The sequence below is a fragment of the Lates calcarifer genome, linkage group LG11 (genome assembly GCF_001640805.2).
Source record: "Lates calcarifer isolate ASB-BC8 linkage group LG11, TLL_Latcal_v3, whole genome shotgun sequence".
NCBI classification, from domain to species: Eukaryota; Metazoa; Chordata; class Actinopteri; family Centropomidae; genus Lates; species Lates calcarifer.
The window spans coordinates 17491022-17509992 of NC_066843.1; the positions used below are offsets into that span (position 1 = coordinate 17491022).

General features: G+C 41.5%; 1 protein-coding gene across 1 annotated transcript in view; it reads right to left on the reverse strand.

Moving 5' to 3' along the window:
- smurf2 (SMAD specific E3 ubiquitin protein ligase 2) overlaps positions 1-18971 on the reverse strand; it is a 48044-nt gene that overhangs the window by 16238 nt on the left and 12835 nt on the right. The window contains 6 exon segments of the mRNA XM_018698614.2: positions 207-290; positions 516-600; positions 1327-1392; positions 4019-4152; positions 8686-8794; positions 9965-10003. Coding sequence (XP_018554130.1) covers positions 207-290; positions 516-600; positions 1327-1392; positions 4019-4152; positions 8686-8794; positions 9965-10003 — 517 coding nt within the window.

The following is an 18971-nucleotide window of genomic DNA, read 5'->3' on the forward strand; positions in this document are numbered from 1 at the left end:
CCTGGCTCTTCCACATCATTAAACACCACTGACTGGAGCTTTGTGTCTGACACCTTTTTTTTTTTTTTGAGGAGTCCACTCCAGTTTTGGACAGAATTCCCCAGTTTGGGAGCACTGAGGTCAGAGATGAGGTCTTCCATCGGCCTGCTGCTGTTTGATTTAAGAGGTCTGGGTTTGAGTTTCTGTGGGCTGCAGAGTGTACTCACCTGGTAGGCCTCTCCCACTGTGTGGTGCGTGTGATGTGGTTCAAGTACTGGATTCGTCCAGACGCGGTCCTCCTCTCCTCCCAGCTGGCAGCAGAAACATACACAGACACAGCAGTGAGCGGACATGGTTAAGTAGCCACAGAACCATCTAGTAGTCTCGCTGCTGTCTCACCACATGCAAATATCACATTGCGTATATCTTTACCTCTGTACTTGAGGGCAGTGGTTTTTTGTTAAAGATTTGCACCAGCCCCTAAAACAATCCTCCTGAGACGATAAGAGATCCTCCCCACCCCCCATCTCACTCACCCATCTGGAAGATCATTGTCAAACAGCCGACTGCAGTCCACCACGGGGCCTCCTGTGCCTATCCGGTCCCTAGACTGCAGGCTCACTGCAGCAACACATGGCAGACAGATGCACACACGACGATTACTAGACAGCAGACTACAGTGCAGGCACAGATATTTTATCGAAGCACAAAATTGAGCTATATATCTTTATGAGTAACAGGAATAAGGTTAAATTTTATCAGTGGTATACTACAGGGTCTGGTTAAAGGAAGCTGCATTTTTCTTCTACCTCTCTGTTTTTGGTATCATAGTATTATGAAATCTAATCCTAAATTTTACACACAAACTGATAAATGTGACATTTAACACACAGAGAAGACTAGAGCTCAAAATATTTCACGTTTATACAGTCATAGTAACATAAAAGTTCTTTACCTACACATTTTACACATAAACATGCAAGAAACAAAACAGAACATGCAAGGTCATTTCAAGCTCCATGATTACTACCACTGTCAAAACAAACAATAAAGGATGACTAGATGGTAAATACTGAAATTACTTTTAAGTCACCTTTTTTCTAACCTTGTTGCATTTTGCATTCAGTGATGCCCATGAGTGGTTTGCATTCCACCTTTCATGCATATTCAATAAACAGTGAATGAAGGACAATGCACTGTACATCATGATGACGACACAGTCAGTGGAATATACTCCAGTAAAACTGTTTGAGTTATTAGATTTTTATGCAATTTCCATTTGAGAATTTTGAGAATTAAAAGTGCTACCAAATGCATGCAATTGTTTGAGCGTCCTTGTGTACTCACCCACTATCTGTCCTCTGACTGTGTCACTGTCATTGGGACTCAGCTTGTTCAAGTCTAGTCTCTGGTCTGTTTAGGAGAGGACAGAAAGAAGAAGTGGAAAAGCAAAGAGAAAGAACACAATTAGACAAACAGGAATAGAGAATAAAGATGAAAGAAAGAGAAGTGGGGAGAAAAAGAAGGAAGAGGGGATTCATTGGTTTCAGAGGGATGCATGTAAAGTGGCATATGCTGAGATGTATTTTTTCCTTGATGGACAAGTCCCATTGCTGCGTATCGTTTACATCACTCAGAGTCAATTCGTCTCTCCCTCATTATCTGTCTCTCATTCTTCTGTCTGCAGACCACAGCTTGGCTGTGCCCTGGAACAGATGGTCTGGTCTGTGGAACAGCCACGGGCTGTAAAAATCTCACTGAGCATCGGTACAGAGCAGGCTTCAGTTCAAATGCAGAGGTCAAACATTTGACAAATTTCAGTACAAAGCCTGCACTATTCCACTCAGTCTTAGCATGGACATGAACTTCTGCCAAAGTCTGGAAACTCTTTGTCTGAACTTCTTAAAGTCTGCGGAATTTGAGAGTGAGGGAGAAAGAAAGAGATCAGGCGGAAAGAAAGAAAAAAAAAACAGACAAAAAAAGTCCAAGTTGCCTGCAGACATGAGAAATGCCACTATCTGCTCTCTGTTGTCTGGGTGTCATGCAGATCAGCTCAGGATGTCTGTCTAGACTAAACAGGGACCAAAACAGGCAATGGTCAAACCGTTACAAGGCTGGCCTGAGGTCAGCAGCCACAGAGAAAACAGAAAGCGCACACACACAGACTGTAAAAACGTACACAGAAAAGTGTGCACACACATTGGGATGCATAAAAGTATATACATTTAAATACTTGGGCAGTCATATATACAAAGACAAGAAGCACAGACACTCTGTAATTATACATAAACATTACAGTCAAAACAAGATGCTACAATTATACACAAATGTTGTCAACCCCAGTGCCCTCTCTAAGGCCTGCGGAGGGGACAAAACTGCTGGTAAATGCACACAAAAAACAAAGGAATGACAAATACTCAGAGGGGGAGAGACCACAACAGAGAGAACACAACAAATCTACGCTTACACTTAAATAGCTGTACAATTATGCATGTCTGCGTGAAATGACCGGTTGTCTAGATCGGCAGACGGAGATAGAGGGAGGTTAGTCACAACGGCATTTTGTGTTTATGTACGTGTTCGTGCACGCTGCCAGTCTATGGAGGAGACTGGAGTTGAAACTAAGGGGTGAGGAGGAGGCCAGGAGAGAAAGGAAATGCAGAGGCAAACCACTCACAGCTGTGGCACAAGGTTCAGGTTTCCTGTGTTGCTCCAGGAAAACAACAGTGTCAGGGGCTTCTAGGAAAAGCGGTGGGATTCTTTCCCGTTTCTGCCTACAAGGCCGCAGGCTCAGTGAGCAGGTACCACACAGGAAAATCATTCCAGACCACTCTGTTGAAGCTACAACTGTCTGGCACTGCTTTTACTAGGAGCCATTTACCAAAGCCTCTCTCTCTCATTTATCCAGTTAGCTTCTGACATGAGACATTTTTACTGTAATTGCAGGGTGATGTTGATTGGCTCTTCCTGTTCTGGCAGGGGCAGAGTGGTGACCCCTCTCACACCCTGGTCTGGCCTCTGTCAGCCCTAGTGAGGCAGACAGGACATTAAAAGGAGCTATTCTATGTTCAGTCACTTAGCTCTGACAGGCGCACTGTTATTAACCTCTGCTTCTTATCACACTACAGGTATAAGACTGCCTTGATGGCTACGGCTCCATTTTACCATTAGGGCTGTGACAATCAGATCATTCTGTACAGACATCTGACATTTCATTGGTAATAGTGATAAGTAATTTAAAAGTTATTCAGTATAGTATAGAGAGAGTATGTATATATATATATAAAGAGAGAGAGAGAGTAAATGAAATGACACATAATTAGCTCCCAAAAGCAAAACACATAAGTCACAAATAAAGATCTGTGCTACAGTTGTGCTACAATTTAATAATATATATAGTTATATTGTTACTTATATTTACCACTACCCCTGATTCTTGTATGTGCTACAGGAATTTAAAGGTACCCTGTGGAGTTTCTGACCAGTAGTTGTGCTATCCATTTATCCATTAGCTATGCCACTTATCCTTTAGAGGGTCACAGCGGGGCTGGAGCCAAGTGATGTTGGCTGGAGCTGAGTGATGTTTTTATGAGTGGGTCCTCCTTGTTTTATGCACACCCAAGAGGATGCCTTGTGTGGCATTACCGATATCCTGCTGCAGGTTTCACCCTATTCTGCTGCCATAATGGCAATGAAGAAGAAGACTACAAGCTAGTAAACACAGATAAACAATTAATGATTTAAAATATCTAAAGAAATGGAAATATACACAATGGCTTTTTGGTGAGAAACACTGAATGTAAATATGAGTAAATATTCACAATATTAGGTGTTTTCACACATCATCACAATGTCTTTTTGAAGGTACATGAGCAATAATGTTGTATTGGCCCACAGCTTTTACATTTCATTTTTTACCAAGATCTTACCCTTACAGACTTTCCAAAGCTCAGATATTTATACTTTTTAAGAAATCAAAATGAACTATTTTTGATTGTACCTAGACAGAATGCTATAGTTCAGTAACACTAACACTTACAGCCTGTGTCTTTAAGGCGGTTGATAGCGTTGGACAGAAGGCGGACACAGCCCAGGAACCCAGCCCCTTGCTTCTTGTGAATCTTCTTGTGATTCCACACACTGATAGTGATGGAGTCTGATTTTCCGATATACCTGAGGGGAGGAAATAAAAGGAGACAATTAATATTCAGTGATGAGAGGCTCCCATAGAAACCTTGAGAATCACTGATGTGACCAGTTTTAATGAACGGTACCACATTATGTGTTGACAAGAGTCTTACTCAGGATGTCCCCAGAAATACAGGGAGACACACATCCGCCACAGAGGCTACTGCTAAGTCTCCCCGTCAAGGATACTTTAAAAGACAGTCAGGACATGGAGGCGGAAGAGGAAGGTGGGCAGGAAAATAAGGGGATTTTCCAGCCAGCAAATGTGACCCTGAGCGTTGAGTATGAGACAGAACACCGTAAACAGACTGTGAATCATTTATAATATCCACAGTCCTCCACACATATCAGGGGGAGTAAGACAGAGGACTGTGGGAGGAGAGATACAGTAAAGAGAGGACAAAAATTTTAGTTCTTATGACTGAGCAGCAACAAAACTGCTGCGACTAAGAAAATACTGTAAAATGTGATTGTGCGTCTGACTGTGGAAAAAGAGTCTTCATTCATCCTATAAAATAGCTTTTTTAAAAAACAAATAAGTTTGAACAGTATTCATTAATTGTCCCTAATAAATGAAAAAAACAGTTAAACCAGCTTAATTAAAAATGTAATAAGGTATGAACAGTCATAAATCATGCTGTCAAATGTAGAAGGTTGTAATATTAGTAATATAAATTTAGGGTTGTTTGCCTACAAGTAAATTATTTTGGAGCAGTTAGTTCATTCTCAAACTATACTATGAGCATATGAGATATACAGCATGCATATTGTATCTGCTGTACATGAAGCCCCCATTCTTAATTGAAGAAACTGTGCATAGGTTGCATGGAGTGGATAAAATGACCATCATCACATAGTAAGAGGGGCCATTCAATCAATTATTACAGAACAACATTACCGTGCTAACAGCTCTGTGAGGCTAATCTAAGACAGAACACTGGCTAATTTGCACTAAACGGATGGTAATATCATTAGCTTTGCAAACGCTTAGTCGTAAAACAAAGTATTGGAGTAAGTAAACCTTTGACTTGATGATGGTGCTAAATGAAAAGTTAGGGGATCACCAAAGTTATTAGAATTCATCTTCAGGGGACCGTGAATGAGTGTACCAGATGTCATGGCAATCCATCTCATAGCTGTTGAGATATTTCAGTCTGCACCAAAGTGGTGAACCGACTGACTGACTGACAGACCAACACTGCCATCCACAGAGCCATGCTGCTATCTTAGCTAAAAACAACAATGTTAAAGGAACATTTCTTTGCCTGCCATGCCAGTAAAAAACTTGATCAGGTAATTATATTGTATACAGACAGCCAAACATGTGTTGGGAATGAGAGACAGCTATATAAAACAGACAGATTATTTCCTGACTGTCTGTATCTGTCTCCTCCCGCACATTCATACTGCTGTCTTCTCTGTCTCTCCTCCTGTGTCAGACCTGTGATAAAATCTCACCATGTGAACCTGTTGTGGCACATCTGCTCGGGTGGGCTCCCTCCTTCAGTCAAAAACTAATCATCTGTACGATTCGCAGAACTGCATCCCACTGTAATTATCATGCTGCTTACCAAAAGGGATATGAAACAATGGGGCTGTGAGTAAGACGTCTGGACATTTTGAGTCCACGCCAAATGCCTGTCTGGGGTGCGATGTGAGAGAGCTGCTATGTCAGACAGACGTGACGGGAGGGAAGTATTATAACCAAACCCTAGTCATCTGGATCACCCTCCATGTAATAAAATTCATTAGTCTGGCTAAGATTTTTAATACCAGTTATAGGCAATAACACACACACACACACACACACACACACACACACACACACACACACACACACACACACACACACACACACACACACACAGACACTGCATAAGAGACAATGGGAAAATTGCAATAAAAGGAAAAGGCAGCAGATTTAAAGAGGCAGATGTGCTTTCTAAATAAAATCCTTTTATTTGGCAGACTGTATTCATACAAGAGGCAACTTGAGCACTGTTTTTTTAGTAGCTTTCTTTCTGAACCAAGTTACTGCCAAGAACATATGGTCAAAGTAACAGAAAAACATTACAGCTACACAAAAGTCACAATCTGAGATACAAACATAACAAAAGATTCACAACTTGGGACTGGGACCGGCTGTTGCTCTGGCACGTGACTGGCACGTGTTTTCAGACATACACAGTTTTTGGATGCTGTTAAAAAAGGAAACACTGTAAAACAGTGATTCCTAATCATGGATACCTGTACTCCAGGAGACACTACTACTTAGCTAAAGGGAACAGAGAAGCCAGTCACCTGAAAGTAGTGGCTAAATCGTTTGAGTCAGTTGGTATGAGAAAATTAGTCTTAGAATTTCCATTTTATGTAATTAATAGAGTCAAATAACATCCAAGTGAAATTAAAGGAACGTGTTTGGAACATGATATTGTCAATGAAGGGTTACTGTGGGGGTACGTCAGACTAGAAAATCTGTGAACTGCTGCTCCAGAAAAGATTAGAACAAACTGTAACCACTCATGTAAAACTGCTTTTTGAAATGAAAGCAGATAAAAGTAAATTATAAGTATACCTGGATGCATATTTTTATTTGTTAATATTGTGAAACATAATACGCAGTGAGAATGGAGAATTCCTGCTGAAAATAACTGTTCCAGTGACTTCCCATTATCACCACTCCACTGATACAGATGTCTCTCTGATAAACATCAGGGGAACTTATAACTCTACTGTAGTGTGGCACTTAATGTTTTTCCTTTTGCCCTGCCCTAATTATTCTACAGAGTAATCCTAAGGATCTAATAGAGCCATTAATGTTGTAACTGAGTACTTACACAGAAATTCAGCCCATTATCAGTTCAGATAGTGGAATATGGAAAATGGAGGAAAATACATGGATGAGTGGGCGTAAATAATTTGAGTCTGGACTGGGTGCTTAACATTGCAGATATATATTTGTATTAATGCTTTAGCTGAAGGACTCCTAATTAACCAAATGTGATTGAGTGCACACTGGCAGGAGACTCCAGGAATGCTTGAAAACGTCATGACACTCACTGTCGAGAGGAAGGAAAAATCATTAAATTACTAATAATTACTGTGTTCTTGTCCTCTACAAATTGACAGCAGGAGTGATTGTTATGCTACTGCTTCCTTAATTTCAAAGATATCCTGTAGTTGTTAGTCATTGTCTGTTTTAACACACAGGCAGAATGAGCAAGAGTGGCAGGCAACCACATTGACTGTTTCTGCTATCCCTGACATGCTGGCCACATCCTGCAACTAAACTCAAGGGTCACAGTTCACAGGCCAGTTTGCTGACTGTGGCTGACCAATGAAACCAAGGCTGTGGACACACATATACACACACATACACACACAGGCACACTTACACAGAATTTCTACACCCTCACATGAGCACATACAACAAATGGAAAAAAAGAGTCACTGCCAACAGCTTTAATGCACTAGGCCGTATTCAGAACACCAGGTGTTGCAGGCCCTATTTTAATAAGTGTGAGCCAGCCAGACGGATTTCTAGGCTGCTCTCAGTCAATTAAAACCTCTCTGCCTCCAACACACAGCCAGAGAGTCCTTCTGCTGGCCGTGAGGATGAACACCAACAGACAGTAAAATGGGTACAGTGATGTTAAACTTATCACTGGCACAGAAACACAAGTCATTTTCACACAAACTCAGCTATGTCTGTAGGCTCTCGGGATAAATTAGCACAGAGAATCTCCGCTGAGCCACGAGTCTGTGCTCTCCACTCCATCTATTTATCTTTAAGGTGTGCGTATGTGCGCGTGACTTTTTCCCTCTTGTCAAATGTGACACGAGCAGCTAATTTAACAGCCATGTAGAGAGAGGGTCCTGTATCCCCGGCAACCAAACAAACGGAGACATGTGCTTCCTCTTGCTGTTGGCTACGCATGACGGTTTGGATAAACACCGGGCGAATACTGGAAACTTTCACTCTCACATTTTCACTCACGCGCTCTGTCTCTATTTTTTCCAGGTTACTTTCACAGGACAAACCATCTTTGGGAAAAGGCAATCAGGGTACAACAAGACATGCACGTGTTTTAGTCAATGGAAGAAAATACTATTGGAGACAGACCTCCTTCTCAGTGCTTTAAATACTGTTCCAAGGGACATTTTTAGACTGTTTGCTGGCGCTGGAGGGTTATGTCATTACAGAGTATCTAGATAAGTGAGAGGCCAGATGCAACGGCTGTTTACATCTGTTACTGTTCAGGTCCTGTTAATGGCACAGCCTGACACGTCTCAGTGTGTTCACTTATCAAGATTAAATAAAGAAAGACATAAAAACTCTGAGGCATTGTAACAGCCCAAGCTTTGCCTCAAACTGCTGTTTGTGATCAGATTAAGTCTTGAGGTAGGTGGGAGGTATTCAAATAAACCAAGAAGGAATCTGATTTTTTTTCCTCTCTCTGAAAACAGATGCAAGAAAAGGCCATGTGAGAAGCACCATAAAAATGCTCTGGGACTCACAGGTCGTAGTGTTGATTCCACTTGGGGTCGAGTGTGTTCCTCACAGTGTCTGTAGAGTGGCATTGCCCTGAGCCGTCCACAACCACCTTGGCGAAGGGATCAGGGAGGCCTGTAGGCAGAGAGAGAGAGAGGAAAACGGAGCGACACCATGCTCAGCCTCAGCCACATTGACCAAGAATAAACAACACATAACACACAGTTTAACAAGACACAAATAACAACATTACACGACACTGTTAGCTTGCTACACAGCAGATGGAGATAAATACAACTGACGCAGATGCTGTGTTGTCTACAATCTGCTTTGGGACTAGTCCAGACTAGACACCGATTGCTCATTGTTTACTTTCACAAACTTTTTGTCTTTTGATGCCAAATGAGGTCCTTTGGCAATCAGGCAATTCCAAGTTTGATGAGTAGCTGTTTTAGTCATTTCTCAGGAAAAACATCAAACTTTGCTGGTTGCAACATATGTGTTGAGTGTACTGTGTAGAGCTGCTCTTTTATCTGTTTTACATTATCGGAAAGAGTACAGGCACATTTTGGTCTCTGGTGATTTGTTTTTATTGTCAACATTTTATAGACTACATGCTTCATTACTACACAAAGCAGAGAGATTAACTGATAGTAATGATTCTAGCTGAAAATAAGTCGATGTAGTTAAAGCACTAGCAGACAGAAACGCATCAATAATGACAAAAACAGAAAAGCACCACATAAATTTAGTTCACAAATAACGAAACTGCACAGACATTTTTATCTATGGTTTCAGTGCTGCTCTCTACCAGCTCTCTCATTGAATGTTTGCTCAGCTCCTGAGCATTGGAATGGCAGGAATGGGCACCACAGAAACCACCTGAGTGAGCAGAAGACCTTTACATACTCATTCACCATGACAGCCTGACCCAAACACACCAAAACACTCACAACACTACAGACACCTACACATGACCGATTAAGCTTTGGAGGACAAATTTAAGTGGCTATTTTATGCTAAGTGGTTGTGGAAAAGTTGTCCAAGATGGCAGCATTTTCACAGTAATTCAGTGATGTTACTGTGGTCACAGTATATCAGGATTCACACTTGAGTCTGCATTTTTGTGTTTAAAGTGATGGGGCACTGTTTATCACATCAGGTAAAATGGCTATATAAGTAGATCCTAGTGTATTGGTAAAAGCTTACACTTATATTTCTCAAACTTAAATGGTCTTTATAATACATACATGACATATCCACATAATAAAAAAGGGAAAAAGGGGTTGATTAGCAGATACTTACGGAAGAAGTCCTTCTTCACCAGGTTTTTGGCACAGAGGACTGAAAAAAGAGAAAGAGTCAAGAGTTAACATAGACACTAAATTCTCAAGAATCAAATCAGAGTTATATGGTTAACAATCCTGCTAATGAGCAGCATGATCATCTGACACTGCTCATTTACTTATGTTTTTTATGTTCAGTTATTACTTCAGAGGCATATGTTAGGAAAGTGGCAGGAATGTGCTTGGATGGGCAGCAGGAAACGATTTGTCTAGTTCAGGGTTCAGGGAGGAAAACATGGCTGAGAACAACTGCATTATGGGCCTGAGTCAAACACAGACTGACTTTGGTATAGACGACACAAACTGTCTCTTACCTACAATTAGATTTCACTTTTATAGTGCTGAATTCCAACAATGTATGACAAGACACCTTGTCAACAACAGCAGATGGAGCAAATCCTTAGCTCCAAGTTTAAAGTTGAAGCTTTAGAGTAATTATATTAGCTGTATGACTAGAATAGCAACACTTGAAAATAAATCATGTCACTCTGTATTCTTCATCACAACATTCAGCCTTCAAAGACCAGACTGTCTGCAGCAGAGAGGCTGATCCTGTTGATCTACCTCCAAGAGCCATGGAGGCGAGGTGATGAGGCAGAGCTCTCCTCCTGTACATGTGTGGATGGATGAGGAAGCTCAGTAACCACCTGGGTGTCTGGAGTTACAGCCAGTGAGTCAGGCAAATGGAAACACAGTTTTGGCTCAGCTTATTTCTGTGATAAAGTTTGGTGAGGAACAGACACTAATTGGTCTGAATACTGATGTGGTTGATTCATTGGGTCGAATAGGAATGAGACAATAACCAGTGCCTACAGCAGTGAGAACAGTTTATATTTGATTGCAGTCACCATTAGTGATAAAGGAAACACACACTGAAGCATTTTAAAAAGGAACTGTGCAAAAAATAAGAGTCTGATTTGATACAGTTTCAAGTCTCAGTCCACTCAAGAATGTGTTTCACTTATTATCACTTCACTTGGATGTTATTGATCTTCGCTGTGCAGAATGATGCATGAGCAGTTTGATATTAAGAGGCTGTTTTCCCATTCATCTGCTGAGTGGAGAAAGTCTATGCTCACTTTAAATATGACAAACACATGCAGGTACTGTACATCTTGACTTTGTGACTAGTTTGGGAAGCCAATTGTGATCCAACAGACAACTTGACTAAGCATGTTGTGGAAACATGAAACCTCCTGTACACATACATTGAGAGGGGACTTCAGGCAGTAACCATATTAGACACAAATTATTAATCCAAGTATTTTTTATATTTTTAAAACATGTATGGACTGGGTCTCCCCTCAGTATTTTTTTTTCTGCATGAATAATTGTCAATTTAATGAAAAACTTCATCCTGGCCTTGCACAACTAGATTAACTCATCAGTAGATAACCTAATATTCTGCAGGTTAGGTTACTTTATAACAGGCAAATTCGAATATTTTAGAGTAATTAATCTTTTTTTTTCCTACTCTTGATTTGTGCCTCTTTTCATTTACCTGGGTCTTCTATCTAGCTTCTTCAGCATATCTAGGCTGTATATGCTGCCTTTAATGTTAACAGTAAAAATCTAAAATTGCATAGAAATGTGTATTAACTAATACTACAGCTACAATGATCTGCTGATCAACATAAAATGAATCAGAAACTATTTAAAAGGTTATTTTTTTAAGCAGAAACACCAAACATTTGCTGCTTTAAGCTTTGAAAATGTTTTTCTTTGCCACACATTACAGTAGATTTAATATTTTGGGGTTTTGGTCAGCTGGTCAGATGAAACAAAGGAAATTATAACTGGCATCAGCATTTTCAAGCATTTTTCAGCATTTTTTTTTTAAATCGATAACTGAAAATAATAGTTAATTTCAGCTTTAAATAATATATTTAGGGAGTCAAATGATGTGCCACTCTTCCACTGTTCAAGAAAAGCCATTCATTTACCATAATTTGTACCCTTCAGTGCTGCCCATGACACACAGTCCTAGTTTTGTTCATAATAATTGGTCTAAAGATGGCAGCTGCAATGTGACAGGCATCAGGCTGCCATATGAGCCTATTTCACACCTTTCATGAGCTACATCTGCTTAACATCTACACTTGCTCCAGGGCTGGATTTACAGGTGAAACAATTAGTCAATTAATCAATTAACTGACAGATGTAAACATAACTGGAAACTAGTGATTAATCATTTCAGTCATTTTCCAAACATTCTTCTGGTTTCAGCTTCTGCTGCTTTTCTTGTCTTTTTGGATTTTGAGCTGTTGTTGGACAAAGCCAGCAGTGTAAAGATGTCACCTTGGACCTTTTCACAATTTCAAATACCAAAACAATTCACTGAGGAAAAAAACAGGCAGATTAAAAGACTTATTAGTTGCAGTCCAGGCTGATTGTATGTGCCTGTTCTCTGGCCTGACCTGCCCAGTCCCCTCATGTGCAGGTGAAAGTGCTCAGACTTTACTTTGCTAACACAAATAGACAAAGGCACACCCATAGTGGCAGACTGCAGCTTAAGCCATTCAATATGCAGCCGTCGCCTATTCATCTACCCCCCGCCACCCTACCCCCCATCCCATGCCACACATACCCAGACACACAAACACCATGCCAGAAATCACCCTGAATCACTTTAAGCCTGAGCTGAAACAATTTTGCCCACCAGGAAACCGGGGGAGGACGATGTACCTTCTAAGAGATGCATAGACAAAATTAAATGCACAAATCACCAGCTTCACACACCAACATCTACATATGCATGGTGTTTACAGCTACACAAGGGACACACACACACCCACACAAACACAAGCAGGGTTGAGGGTTTAATGACAAAAACCCCATTAAGAGACAGAGAAAGGAGTGAAAGCAGACGACTGAACTGGATGCATACCCTCCTGGGGGGAGAGGGGTTCAGAACATGCTCGACAGATGAGGAAGAATTTCTTTCCGCAAACATCCCTGGGAATGTGTTACGTTCCAGTGAAACCCACCTCATTTCTAAAACATCTGGTATGCATCGCTTTCGGTTGCGTTCTTGCTAAGCACACGGGCGAGCATGGACGTGCGTGCACGCACACATAGCAATAGCAATAACACACACACACACACACACACACACACACACACACACACACACACACACACAGGTCCCTGAGACACCTTGCTCTCCAATCCAACTATTAACAGGCACAGGGGAATAAATAAGTATGTGTTTGTACATGCATGGAGGCTTTGAGGGTGGAATAGGTGGAGTAAGGTAACAGGTGACAGTGTTCTTTGTGTTTCCACAATGCTTCTGCCCACACGCCACAGACAACATGTGTATAATGTGAAAAGGAACTCCACAGTGATTTGATGATGTTTCCAGAGGGGGGGAGGATCAAGCACTCTGTTCCCTAAGTCTAGAAGTCACAATGCAATTAATCCACATGAGGTAAAGAGAAAGAATAGTGAACAACTTTGAAATACTACTCTAAAGCAAGGTGGCAACAAAACATACTTTCAAAGTCTAGACAGAAACAAAGAAATGACAAAGACAAAATGAGACCAACTGCAGGGTAAGGCACGACATGGCATGGCCCACTCAGCAGCTACTCAGCTTAAACCAAGCTAAAGCCTGGGAAAACCTGCAGACCCTCCTGTGCATAAGCAGTACTCAGCTAGCCACACAGCAGGAAGGCTACACTACAATTATACCTATATGGGTTCCTTATGAAAACATACAAAGGGCCGAATTATGGCTGAAAACAGAAAACGTGCTGAAAACCACTGGAATGGTAGACACAGCGAGACAATGGCAGCAGGGAAGCCAATTAAGAGTCTGAGGCTGCAGAGAGGGAGAGCGTGAGGACAGCAATCAGGACCCAGTGGAAATCTGACCATTAGAATACAGTCATCATTACACGCAGAAGAAACACAGTCATTAGAAAACGTAATGACGATATACATGAGCTTAAGTTGAGCTGCATTTTACAGATGTGTATAATAGGTAGTTTCCATTCTGAGAGGTTAAAGATCAAAAACCTGTCTCTCAGATAAACTTAAGCAACAGTAACCTGGTGTTGGTAATGGCCAGGATATACTGTTTCAGAACTTAGTCATACGACATGCTGTTTGACCATGACAGGAATCAAGTGTTTATAGTTGGAGTTCAGGTGAAGTGAAAGGTCGGCCATCACAGATCATTTAAAAACAGGGATAACGGTACACATTTTCAGACAGCGTAGCCATCTTGACAAGCTAGCATTAAAGGAAACACAGGAGAGATTCAGCCATACATGTTTGAGCCTCAGTCAGACCCGAACTAAGATGAGGAATCTGCAGTGAACCAAAATCGGCAACTAGCAGAGGTATCAGAATGGCAAGTGTAGTCAGCATCTTTTATTTGTTTGTGTTATTTGCTAGGTTGTTAGCTTCTAACTGGCAGTGGCTGACACAATGTTAGTGGTTGTGCTAATGCAAACGTTTGCTCTCTGTACTGACAAGTCCGCTCTGAGCTGGAGGTCTCAGGTTTCTCTTGCCCAACCCCACAAGTTGACAGGATTAGTTTTTTTAGGTATGTGATGTATGAAACCCAAGCTGTCTCAATATGTGTTTTTGAGACTGTCATTGATACACTGCAGTGTTGACTTTACATTCAAACTTACAGTGACTCAACAGGCTTCTTTCATTGCTTAAATTTTTGTTTTACTTATTACTTGAAGTTTCATTTATTTGAGAGCTTGTCCATTCATCTCCTCTTAAGCTTCCACTTAGAGGAGAAAATGTGAAACTAACCAGTCCACACATCTAAAAATGGGGAAAAAAGGATCAAAAAACTGAAGTGAGCAGACTACTTCCTTTAGTTAAGCTAAGGGCTTCATTGAGAGTATCAGCAAAGTCTCTCTGTCTTTCTAAGGCAGAGTGATTGATGCTGCGAGTGAGGACTCAAAGCATTTTCAGATCTCTGACATGAAGGGTAGGCAGGCTTTCTGAGACCTTTGGTTTGAGCTGCCATGTCACCCTCTGTGACAGGAATGGTTTCATTTATGTTTGATGGAGCTTCTCTAAGGGGTTCCTGTTTCCTTCGCCCTGACAATTCTTTCCACTCGTTGTGTGCATAAATCTGAATTTCTAACACACCTCCTGCTTGTAAAAAAGTCTCTCTAATGATGTTGCTTTAATTTGAACTGTGATGTGCTGAATTTATTCTGAAAAGAAATCAAATAAATAAACAAACAGGAGTGGAAAGGAGTAGCGAGGGGGTTCTGAATGTAGGGCAAGCAAGGGAGTGGAAAGTGTTGGGAGGGAAACAGTGAATGAAGAAGCTTGATGTTTTGATCCAATGATTAGAAATTAGATGTATGCTTTTTTATGTGATTACTATGAGGTCATATATAATTTGCTGCTAAATGACCCAGCATACACAAAAGGCCATTACATTTAAAGCTTTATATAATGACTTTAAGTAAAATGGCGTTGCCTCTTTGCCCACCAGCTCACAGAAATCCCCCAAAATTGATGCTGTTATGGGAAATGGAGTCCTGATGACAGAAGCCTTTCCCAAGAAAAGGAAGTGGGCGAACTTGCACCTACAGGGCAGCATCGTAAATCTGATGTTTTATTGGTCACCCTGGACTGGCTTTCTCATGCTCACACACACAGACAAATGTAATTATGTGCTCCCTCTCTTTCTCCTGGTACATAAAGATGGAAGCGAGACACATGCGTCAACACACACGCGCACACACACACACAGTCAACGCCACTATGTGATGGACACATACACATGGCACTAAGATTTAAAAAAAATGATGGGAAAACTAGACACATTAAAAGCTCATTTCAGACGCCAGCTAGAATCACATCATTATTGTTCCACGGCTGCTCAGTACAGAATGCTGTTTTTAAGGGAGTGGCAATATTTAGCAAAACCAAATAATTGAGTGAGTTGCCAGCATTAATATGGGGTGAGGGGTTAGAAAGGACAAATTCAGAGTTGAAATCAGAACGTCAGATTTACCCTTTATAAAAGACATGCCTGGATGGAAAAACTACACAGAATTAACTTCAGAACTCCTTGGAGGTGTATTGGTGGTAGATATTATACTGTCCCCAAAATAAAACCTCTACCCCAGCTTGTAAACATTTCTGGCACCACTACTTCAGATACCATCTCAGGGGTCCAAAAGCATTATGGCACAATATTTCATGAAAGTAAAATGTCACAATACATCATAAACTAAAAAACAGACTGCAATATCATCTAAATCTTATGGGTTTTTGGCAGTTCTGTTCTTGCCCTTGGTGGGAAATATAAAAACCATTTCTCTGAACATGTGTTATTTGGGTGTTGTCCTGGTGAGCTTAGGCAGAGATAGCAAATTCTCACATTTACTCAACATCTTAACAATTAGATTTGTATCTAGTACAGGGCTACAATTAATGAGAATTTTTGTTACTGAATAATCTGCCAGTTAGTTGTTTGATTAACTGATTAATAATTTTGTCCATAAAATGTCAGATAATACTGAAAATACTTTTAAGTAAGTAAGTAAGAATAAGATGATGTCTTCTAATTCCTTGTTTTATCTGATAATTGGTCCAAAGTGCAAGATATCTGAATTTCTTTCATATATGAGAGAAAAGTAGCATATCATCGTAAATAACTGGGAGATATCTGGGTTTTTAGCTCGAAAAGTGAGTGAAGCAAATAATCAAAATAGTGTTGTGAATTAATTGCAATCAACGAATTGAAGTTTTTTTTTGTAATTTTTGTTCAAGGTTCGTTTGATGTGTAGTTTTATTTGAGTCATTCATTATTTGTATTTTACACCCAAAATCTGAGGGGAAAAAATATATTAAAAACAAACAAACAAATTAAGCTTTAGAAGAATACATTTTGGCATATAAAGAGGAAATAAGCCATAGTTGCGTCATATCAAGTCTGTATCGCATATTGGACTAAACCATGAGATGACTGTCTCATTACACTCAATGCTTTCTAACTTTCTCCTTCTCTGTCACAAAAACACACACGACACTCACTCCGGAAAAGCATCACATAACCCTGTGCATCTCGGCCCATCTAAAATCCTCTGTTGTCATAGAGACGGCAAGTATTGAGGCAAAGCTGAGAGAAGGGTTTCTCTGTGTCGCCTGTGTTTCTCATTCCGGTCGCACTGCTTCACACAGCCAGGGACTGCAGCGCTGACTGATGGGGCTGAGGGAGGGGAGGAGGAGGAGGAGGGAGTGGGTAGAGACACCCCCACAGAGACACCGACAGGATGAGCACCACTGAGATTCACAGCAAGAGACGGGTGCAGACATTTCAAATGACAATCAAAGAAAAGTGTATCAGAGGCCTTTTTTCGACTGCAGCAAATCACTTACGCCAGAATGGATGATAGGGGTGAGAAGTCAGCGTACAGTTTCTCACTGCCAGGTGGTTTTGTAGGAGGCCATCCATACAGCGCAAACACACAGGCGCCTAAATTTGTCACTCTGAGTAATAAGTTTAACAACTCCATACTGCAGTTCAGGCTACTAACGAGAGCTTCACAGAAATCCACCTTTCCATCACTGGCTCATCCACACAACACTTTTGAGCAGGAACAGGGATCGCACACAATTCCCTCCATCTGATAAATGACCAAAACCTTTTAGGCTGAAGGCCCACTTCACTTTTACTGAGTATTGTTATTTTAAACAGACCAAAGTAGAAGCGTAAGGAATTTGAGGATGTGATTGCAAGTAGAAAGGCTCATCAACACAAAAGGTTAAAACACATCCAAGAGTAGTTGAAAAAAAAAAAAATGCTGCATCAGCTAATAACCACCTACAGCCTCACACATTCCCACTGGAGGGAACAAATACTTGTTGAATTTGTCAGTGACTAAGTGGAAATATAACCTGGTGGCTCACATAAGGAGCTAGGGTGTTGTGTGTATGCTCTCAGTAGCTGGTCGGCTGACTGCAGCTTATTAGTCACATAATGGCTTTCCACATTACAGCCCAAACAGGGCTGCTTCCCCGAGGACAGCGGAGAAAGCTAAGCAAACACCACATACAGCTGATTATGAGCTCGGATTTGCTTAGCTCCTTCCTTTGACCAGCCTGTCTCTTAATAAAAATCAATTCCTCTGAGTGGCACCAGCATCTCTGTGCCGCCAGAGACTGAAACCTTGGGGTGAAGTTAAAGTCCCACCTGTGGGGAGAGGATGGGTTGAGTTTCTCACAGGCTGGGACACAAAGAGCCCTACTGTGCAGGCGAATCAATGAAATTCGCCAGACTCAAGCCAAACACCTGGGGAGGGGTAGGTCACATGACATCTAGGGGAGGGAGGGGAGGAGGATAGGGGGCGTCGCCATGGCAGCAATCACTGGTCGAGAGACAAGCTGGAACTGGGAATCTACTTTCGTCTGTTGTCAACTGACGCATCCAGAACGTCTTAACAGTCACACACTGACACAAAGAAGCATGGGAAGAAAAGAGTACTGTGGGGAAAAGAGGGTTCACACTGCCTCTGGTCTGTTGCTCTGCGGTTAACCATCACACTGGAGTCTACGAGGGGGAGGAAATGGGGGTGTGGGAACAGAGACAACCGCCTGGTCATATTGCACCATTCCCATCCCTGTCCTATGTCAAAACTGTGGTGAAACATAGCCTAATAAGAGGAAGAGGGAGAGGAGGTATTTCAAAATATCAGCCATTCCTCTTGCTTGCGTGGAATCATAACTGTGTGAGAACCTAAACAAATCTCTTCAAGCCCACTAGCTCAGGTTGACCCCATTCTGAACCTCCCTTCCTGTCCACCTGGTTCCTCCCTCCAGTCCAGTGCACTAACCCAACCCCAGCAGACAGTCTGACACATCTTCAGGGAACAGTCCCCCCCCCAACCTCCTCCCCCTACTCTCCCAGCCTCCAGCCTTTCCTCTGCCTGTTTGTCTGTCTGCCCTGTTTTGACTCCAGGCCCAGGACCATGCACTCT